The 9,411-nt window shown below is 33.0% G+C and overlaps 1 protein-coding gene across 2 annotated transcripts; it reads right to left on the bottom strand.

Annotated features, from left to right (window-relative positions):
* Positions 1-448: 448 nt before the first annotated feature.
* On the bottom strand, positions 449-7,518 carry LOC107913214 (B3 domain-containing protein Os01g0234100). 2 transcript variants are annotated; one of them, XM_016841733.2, is made up of 7 exons: positions 7,175-7,518; positions 6,860-6,949; positions 6,421-6,452; positions 6,167-6,326; positions 5,070-5,276; positions 1,477-1,567; positions 449-1,380 (listed from the first exon to the last, which is right to left on the bottom strand). In XM_016841733.2, exons 1-7 carry the CDS (start codon positions 7,316-7,318, stop codon positions 626-628), a joined length of 1,479 nt encoding a protein of 492 aa, XP_016697222.1. In that variant the 5' UTR covers positions 7,319-7,518; the 3' UTR covers positions 449-625. The 2 variants fall into 2 exon arrangements, with proteins under 2 accessions (XP_016697222.1, XP_040959855.1); XM_041103921.1 differs by having other exon boundaries at positions 449-1,371; positions 7,175-7,467.
* Between the last annotated feature and the right edge of the window lie 1,893 nt (positions 7,519-9,411).

Raw genomic sequence — 9,411 nt, 5'->3', positions numbered from 1 at the left:
CAAAATTGATGAGATTTTTTTTCTTGTAACTCTATCTATGATTCAATTGTTAATTAAATCTTTTAAAATTGAATTTTGAAATTTTTCTTTAATCAACATGATAATACTTAAACTTTTTTGTAACATGTTAAATAATACTTTCTACCATGATAAACAATACTAATTAGAAAGCAATTAGAGTGCAATTAATATGGTTAATCATTTACCTATTTAAAATGATTTTCTTTCACAATTTAAACTAAATTGATTTGTTTTAATTTCTTAAATATTGTATATTACAATTATTATTATCTTCAAACCATATATTTTATATTTCATTGTTTATTTTTAAAAGCGCAATTTAGAAATTCTGTATGCCAACCTCGAGCACCATCTCAGAATAATTTGCTTTACCTGATGATCATAATTCTCCCATTAACAATGAAACAAAATGAAGACATAAGCAATTAGTCCTCATGCAAATGAGAGGAAAAGAGCAGAAATTGGCTTCCTCCAATGTCACAGAATCATCCAAGAAAAGTACAAATAATAATGAAACTGCCTAGTAATACAAACTGGGGTTGTCATCTTGCTACCGTCGGAGATTATGAATACATATATGAACCCTTGTATCTTTAAGGAAATTTCACCATGGAGCCTTAACTTCTTTCTCAAACCTGAATTCATTTGTTTCCGCTTTAGATTGCAAACTCTCGATTTCAAATCCAAAGGTTTTACTTGCATCCTTCAGCTCCGTGAGTTTTGCTTCAAGGTTTCGTATCTCATTCTCTGTCTGATCTCGTTCTGCTTTAGCTTCAAAATACCTCCTTGTCTCAGCAGCACCTTCTGATTCAAATGCAAGGTTTACAAGCCGGTGAAGACGAGTTCGTAAGAAACCAACATTCATGCCCAACAACTCAAAGGCTTTCAAGGTCCTGTCCCAACTATCAAATTCATCTCGAGAAGTTGTGAGCTTGCAAGTTCTTATAGCATCAGCAATATTGACAGTTTCGGAAATAATTCCAACTTTAAATTTAAAACTTATACCCTGGATAATATTTTCATGAAGAAAAGCATTTTGACTACAGCATAGCTGGTAGTATTTACTGCGAATGTCTTCCGAGAGCTCAGGATCTATAACCAAGCCATCAACCAATATGTTCTCGAAACTTGTTATGTCTTTGAATTGAATTGCAGACTCGGTTCGCTTGAAACCTTCCAAAACTTCTGAACCAACTTCTTCACTATCATTTTCAGATTGCTCTGCCGGCTGCCCAACGTTACAAGACAATCTTTGTAGGCCAGACCTCTTGTTCTTCTTCCTAACAGAAGCTAGTGGAAGAGGTTTTGGACGTTTCCTCTTTGTACTTTTAGAGACCGTTGGACCAGTTTCTGCATCATCTATTATTTTTTCCCCAGAAATTCAGTTATAATGCAAAACTTCTGACATGCAAGCATGATAATTAAGAGACCTAACAAAGACACCAAACAACTTGCCTGCATCACTTTGTTTTGTATAAGCATCCAAATTTAGGAGGCCAAGAGCCCCATCCAATTCATTTAAATCATGTGCCCTTATTATGTATATCTACAAAAATAAGATGATACACGTTAGATAGAGAGTAATTACTAATGTAAATAACTGTACTTTCACAAAAATATATGCATTTAAAACAAATAAAAGATAATCTCCCTTCAAATAGAGGAGGAAACCTAATTCCTTGCATCCTCTTATATTAATGCAGTCTTAGGTTCTACGATATACTGATGGGGCCAGGTTAGAAACATTGCTAAGCAGTCATTTTGTTTTGCTGATATAATGATTTGGAATAAACATAATATGAACTCTGCACTAGTTCTCTATTACCCATGTAGTTCTTATGGAAACTTCTAGGCTTTACTTGAAAGAGAGAAAAAAAAATTGGAGGGATAGAAAATTGTACGAGTAGAAAAATAAAAAGATGAAAAATATAATTTTTCTTTCCACTGATGTGCTTGGTAGGAAGGAATAGAATGGAAAATTTGAGAGAAAAAGAAATTTTCTTTCCATTCATCGCTTGGTAGAGTATAAAAATAAGAGAAAGAAAATGAAACCTTAGAAAAATGCATAAATTTTAACTAGCATAAATTCACCTCTCATTTTCTCTCCTCTTATCATTCCAATTTGGAATGATTTGTTTTGATGCATTAAGGTGGAAAATAGTCATCTCTTTTGTTTTCTTTCCTCTCACTTTTCTTTCCCACCAAACACATTCAAAATTTATTTTCTTTCCACCTTGACATTCCCTCCTTCCACTTTTCCACTCAATCAAGTGCACCCTTAAAGCTCTGGCGTAGTTAGCTGGAACTAAGTATATTGTCTCTCTCCATTCCTCCTACAAATCAAGCAAACTTAAAAAACAACATATGCAAGTCTTTGGAGAGTGATATATCGGCTTGCTCAAGTACTACAGACCAATCTTAATAAAACAGTATATCCCGTATAGTTAGATATCTAAAACCCCTGACATTGTTTTTCACCTACTTAGCCCTTCAATGTGTGACCTCATAATAAGGCAAATACATTTTCAGAATCTTTAACATTCAGGTTTCATACATTCGCCCCAACTACATCTCAAAGAATAAGGTTTCATAATAAAAATTAAGGTTCTTAACATCTCTGCTAACAAACCTCACCATGCATTTGAAAAGTTATATGGTTGTCAGTTAAACATAAGCCCACCGTGTTTCAGACAACATTTTACCAAACACTAACTATGTTAACTTGGATTTAAAATATATAAAATCTTCAGTTGGTGCAACAATCAGTGAGCTTTTGTGCATCTGATGGTTTATCAGCTCTTACAAACTAGTGAGGGGCAAAATCCCACCTGATCAGAACCAGTATTCTTTAGCAAGTTTAGCTATGGAAATACCAGAAATAATTAGAACTATTAAGAAGATCCTTTCTTATCTAAATGTTGTCCCAGAATTCAATACCTTCCGGGCTTGGTAAATCACTAAAAGAGATCTTAGTGAGAAAGGGAGACCTCATCACTTCAAGACCATCAACGATAAAAGTTAAAAATCACAACAGTAAAGGTAGTCTTTAGGAGTAAAATTACTCAACCAACTTCTTGGGAGTCCAAAACTATTTTGCTGAACAAGATTTTCACTAGCATTGTTTCTAATTGCAGGTGGATTTGGGGGCAGCAAAAATTCGTGAATCATCTATTTTTACAATACAAATGCAATAGGTATGTAATATACTTGGTTATATATAGTGTAACAAGACTAAAGCGGCCACTACCTTGAGAAATTAACAACATTTCATAACGTCACAGTGACCTTAAGGTGAACAATCCTTGAGTTGTACGGACAAATTAATTTTTAAAAGGTTGAAAGGTAAAAGAAACCCTTAATAAAAAAAAAGAAAAAGAAAATCAATTAAGCCCTTATAAAAAAATGCACCCAATTATTCCTCAATGACGAAAACCAATTGGCCGCTTCCGTTAACGAAAACCGTTGTTGACCAGTAACAGTCAATGTGGCAGACCGAAGCATTGAGAAGATGATATGCAGCATGCAATGTCAATAAAAACTTCAAAGAAATATAAAAATATTCTAACTCATTAATAAAAATACACATCTATAATGAATTTAACAAATGTACATCCGTGTTCATCTGAATATGGACACATTTGTCCAAGTTCGTTCTGGACAAACATAAAACTATAAATAATATAAATAATTAATATATAATTCAAAAAGTTATATATATACACATATGTAGGTGATGAATATGGCTTCAATAGCTGTAGAGTAAAACAATAAGTGATAATATAGATATTTGCTAAAACATGGTAGAAAATTAGCCTAATATTTATTATATCACAATCATGATAAAAGAAATATATTCGTAAATTAGAGTTCAAATAGGGAAAAAGTTTTACCATCATATTTCTGTCTGTATATATAGGGTAAGTTTTTTCACCATATTTCGGCAGATATACATGATCACCTATTGTTTTATCTACGACTGGTGCAATTCATCACCTATTGTTTTATCATTTTTTACAGTCTTGTGTTCAGCCAAAATGAACCTAAACAAATAAGTGTCTAAACTCAAATAAACTAGGACGTCCATATCTCTAAATTCATTATGGATGTGTATTTTTAATTAATTTTTAAATATATTTTAGAAATTTTTAATTAATTTTTTTTAATTTTTGCTGATATGGAAAGCCACATGTCAAATTCTCATGGCTTTCATCTACCACATCAATGACCGTGATCAAATCGATCATCGAAGGTTTCTATTAATGGAAGGGGCTAATTAATTTTCTTGAGTCACCGAGGACTCAATTAAGCATTACTTTTTTCATAAGGACTTAATCAATTTCTGATTTTCTTTATTAAGGATTTTTTTTTTACCCTTTAACCTTTTTTGAAACAAAAATATAGTTATACAAGACAGCAGCATAAAAGTAGAACCTATCTTTCCTCAACTTTAACAACATAGGGCATTTGCACTTGAGCTTCATAGGCTTAATACATGCATGATCATGTTAAACCTTTATTAATTATCAAGAGATGGAGATCAAACAAAATTCAGTAGACATTGATCCATGCTATTAAGGGCTGTATATATATGACCTATGAAGCTCCTATGCTAAACTTTCTACAAAAGCCAACATGAAACGTACAGGGCAAGGAGTACAATCCTGAACTAGATAGCATCTGCACCCTTGTTTCTCTATCCATATTTTTCTTCCATTGCGTTTTCCAATTTGTCCTTCCAAAAACCATCCAAACATGTATTTTACCAGCTTTTTTTTTAATCACTAATAATGTTATAACAAATACTGTTATAGAAGATCATATATTAGGTTGGACGATCAGATCCCAGATCAGACCCCTCACTCATAGTGGATGCCCATCCAATGTTGGGACATGGGGAAATATGGCACACCTGGAACTGTCCTCTTAATATTAAATTCTAATGACAAGCCAGAACTATCAACAGATATATAATCACATATTGCACGTAAGCAATATAAACCTCAAGCTCTAGAAGTTGAAAGCCAAGAAGAATAGCTATTGAACATCACCTTGAACTTGGTTGGCTCAACTAACTGGAAGACCAAAACATCCCCCTCAAGCAAATTATGGGCACTACAAAACTGTCTCCAACCTGCACTCAATCCCGTTTTATCAGCGTAGTATTTTACATGAAATTGGTTCCCACTCTCGTCTTCCAAAGTGATTGTAGTATCTTTCCTAGGTAAATGTATTTTACAGAACATCCCCGGAAGCCCCTGTCAAAAGAAAAAAGAAACTATCACAAATACACCTCAAAAAGTTCATTATTTACAAGTTAATCAAGGGCTAAACTTCAAAAAACAGAGCTACATTTGTGCGGTGGGGTTAAGTGTGACACAAACAGGTACTGTGATTTGCCTTGATCTTAGTTGCAACTGCTATGTTGGCCCTATGCCCACTAACAGCACCCTCTTCCTCCTCCACCATCTCCATAAGCTTAACCTTGCTTACAATTATTTGAATTGGTACCCAATAGCATCTTAGTTTGGTCAGTTTACCATGTTGACCCATATAAATATCTCTCAATCAAAACTTTCAGGTAAAATTCCATTAACAATCTATCAACTTTCTAAACTATCAACCCTTGGTCTATCCTATAATGACTTATATCTGAAGGGCATCTCTTTGGAAAATGTCATGAGAAACTTGACACAACTAAGACACCTATCAAATGAGAGCAGAAGGTGTCTTAGTTGTGTCAACTTTCCCACAACATTTTTAATGACATCCCCTTCAAAGATCAAACCATCATCATAGGATAGATCAAGGGATAATAGTTTAGAAAGGTGAGAGACTACTAATGGAATTGAACCTGAAATTTTTTAATGAAAGATGTTTAGATGGGTCAACACAGTAAACTGACAAAACTGGTATCCTATTGGGGACCAATTGAAATCACTGTAAGCAAGGTTAAGCTCGTGGAGATGGTAGAGCAGGAAGAGGGTGCCGCTGGAGGGGATGGGGCCAACAAGGCAGCTGCGACTAAGATTAAGGCCAACCACATTCCCTGTTTCGTTATCAGGCTTAGCCCCACCCATCCCACAAACCTCAAAAAAAAAGTAAATATAATTATACAAGGTGAATTATAGCATTTAACGGAGCTAACCATCCAAAAACAGCTTCCGACATGTGATCTAACCAAAGATTTTGCAAAACTGGGAAATTCAGGTTCTAGGTTTGATTGAATTTCCTCTGCACAAATCATAGCTGGAGACTTAATTTCAGCTATGCATCTTCCATCACCTACGTCCTTATTTTTCATAGAGCTTCATTAAAAAAAAGGTAAACATCATCAGACAATTAATCCAAAAGCAGTAAAACAGCATACGCAGATTCCATTCTTTTGGATAGTTCACTGACCTTATTTTCTTCTCCCCACAATCTGACACTGCCTGTCCGGAAATTTATTTGTTAGTGCTAATTAATCTGAGATAAAAGACAAACAATTCTTGCTGGAAGTTTGAAATTAGAAATTCTCTGTTCTAATCCATTCCATACGGCAACCAGTTTGACCATGGAAAATAAGTTTACCTCTGTCTCCTTGCTCATAAGTTGCCAATTTTGTTTAATTTATTAGCATTATTCTACTATGTGTTTTCTTTTGACTCTTTCAAAACAATCTTGGGAATTGAGAAAGGAAAAAAAAAAGCAATCATTCAAATATTGGTTCTCTGCAATGATTTTGGAACTTTGAGACTACAGTTGAGTCATTTGGTCATAAATATTTCTATAATAGCCGTAGAAAAATATTTAACAAATTTAAACAAAAAAAAAACAAGAGGAAGAAAAAAGGTTTTACAGGTTTAATTATGGTCTCGGATTGGCACTTCTTTCGCTTCTGTTTTCTCTCAGTTAACGCATTAGCCTTCTTACTAATTTCCTTCTTTTCCTGCAAAAATAAAATATAATGCAATGAATATAATTATCAATCAAGCAAAGACAGTACGAACCTTCTAAAGATCTTTTTTGAAGAAAATAAAAACTACAGCAACAAGTACGAGATCTAACATATTTTCTTTCAGAATCTTTAGTTTCTATCGTTTTGTTTCAAAATCCAGCTAAACAAACTGAAAGCAAGAAGTAAAGAAAGAAGAAGAAAGAGAGAGAGAGAGACCGAAGAAGAAGGGTTGAGCTTAGGAGTGTGAGTTGAGAGAGCGAGGATGAAGTCTTCTTCACCAGCAGATTTAAGTCTCCGACCAGCAAATGACATCGTTCTTTGCGGTATCTCTTCAGCTTCCTTCTTCACCCTTCGATCCATAACCGGCAATTCGGTTATAAGCAAGCAGGGACTCCGAAGAAGAAGCAGATGCCCACTGTTTCCCTCCCTCGCGAGTGCAAGGGCTTTTCTGTTTTGTTCTTCTTTTTTTTTTTTGCTTTTTTTTTCCTTACTTTCTAAAATGATAGTTTCGAAAATTTTTACTTGAAGCACTGATTAGAGGGGTAAAAATGAAAAAAAAAATTCAAATTTCGTTTTCTTCGAGTTGATTTAATTAAATAATTCGACTTTTCGGAGTTAATCTCAATTTTACCATTCCAATGGTTGAAATAATAGAGGGGTGTAAATATGTTCTCTATCAAATAAATTAGCATTTTCTCAATAAAATTATAAAAAAAATTGAAATTCTAAAGTATATAAATAAAATTAAAATAATAATTTTTGGGACCTAAATTACTTATCATATGAAAGTTTTTTTTTTGTTGAAAGAGTTTTAAAATATATATGGTTTTAAATTTATATCTTCAAATATGGAATTAGTTATACTATAATAAGATTTTAATTTGACATATTTATATTTTTTTTAATTTAACTTAAATAATTTCATTCAATTTAACTTGAATCGAATTTCATTTTCCTCTACTTGATTCGAAAAAATTTCAAATCAAGTTAAAGATGATAAAATGAGATTTGTCAACTCAATTAATTCGAAATTTTTTCATTCAATTCGATCGAACGCTCACCATTACTCTTAGGATAAATTGAGTTTGTAACGGAAATTCCAAATTAAATAAAATGATTTTGTTATGAATATCTTATTAAGTGAATGTCCATCAAGATCGAGATAAGTTTTGATATACTTTAAATTCTAATAGTCATTAGAAGTAGATCTCTACTTCATTTATATTTCTTATGCCTATAAATAGAGATTTTGAGGAAGCTTTGTAGATATTCCCATTGATCAATCAAATATGCTCTCTCTTTTGCTCTTCTATTCTCTTTATTCTTTATTTTCTGTATTTTTATTTTATAACACGTTATCTGCACGATTCTCTTTTAATTGTTTTTCTCTATAAGTCACAAAAATATCCAAAAATTTACTATTGTTGATTGTCTTCTAGAGCTATTGCAATTTCAGTCTTCAATTGAGGTCTGCGCATTATGGGTAATCATTATCCAAAGAAATTTATATAATCCTCACGTGGGTGATGACGATGATGTTAAAGATCTTCAAGTATATTTTACTATGATTTATTTATTACTATTATATTTATTATAATTTGAGACTAATCATGACAACATGAATAGATAGATTTTGATTTGAAATCCACGCATGTTTGCGATGGTGATTATGAAATAAAAAATCTATTGGGACGTTTATAAGTTCGTCCTAATAAATTTATTGCATTTCTCGAAGTGAACGCAAGCACAAAAATAAATAAAAACCAATGTTATTTCAATATTTTGTAGTACAAAATTAGTCGAAATCTCTAAAAGAGCTAATATATTAATATCTTGTGATGGTTAATCCATTGGTTTTAAAGGATATTCATAATGGATCTCATATTGAGATTATGAATGAGGAAAATATTATATTTCATATGAATCAAAAAAGAATTGGGTTATTGATTTATATTTATTACTCTTGTTATAAATTAAATTGATTATGACTATCTTTGTGATCTTCTTTTATCATCATTCCCATTAAGGGGTTGAAAACAAAATATTTGACTATGAAAGATCTTCTTTTATCATCATGCACACGGACGTGTGATTTGGCCGTGTGCCCCATGCATATTAAAAATTAAGAAATAGAATGCCTAGAATGGTTCACACGGGCATGTGTCTCAGCCGTGTGTGTGTGACACACAGTCTAGCACAAGGGTGTGTGTCTTGGCCGTGTGACCTCTGTACCAAATTAATGCAAATTAAATTGTTCACACGGCTTAGCACACGATCGTGTGGCTTGGTCGTGTGACCCAAGTTAGTAGGCAACTTAAATTGGACACGAGTTAGGACACGAACGTGTCTCTTGGCTGTGTGAGCCACACGAACGAAAATTAGGCCCACCCGAAATATGGGAGGGTTCGGGTAAAATATAGGCTCGAAATATAGGTTTGGGCAAAAAAATTAGG

Source organism: Gossypium hirsutum, chromosome D11 (genome assembly GCF_007990345.1).
Source record: "Gossypium hirsutum isolate 1008001.06 chromosome D11, Gossypium_hirsutum_v2.1, whole genome shotgun sequence".
In the NCBI taxonomy this organism is placed as follows: domain Eukaryota; kingdom Viridiplantae; phylum Streptophyta; class Magnoliopsida; order Malvales; family Malvaceae; genus Gossypium; species Gossypium hirsutum.
The sequence above is the reverse complement of the archived record's forward strand: the minus strand, read 5'-3'. Positions and strand labels throughout refer to the sequence as shown.

Excerpts from the sequence above, each read along its gene's own strand:
- LOC107913214 (XM_016841733.2), bottom strand. The coding sequence starts at position 7,318 with ATGGATCGAAGGGTGAAGAAGGAAGCTGAAGAGATACCGCAAAGAACG. Across the intron at positions 6,327-6,420 it reads TGTGGGGAGAAGAAAATAAG|CTCTATGAAAAATAAGGACG; the intron begins GTCAGTGAACTA and ends TTTTTAATGAAG. Across the intron at positions 1,568-5,069 it reads TTGAGCCAACCAAGTTCAAG|ATATACATAATAAGGGCACA; the intron begins GTGATGTTCAAT and ends TTATTTTTGTAG.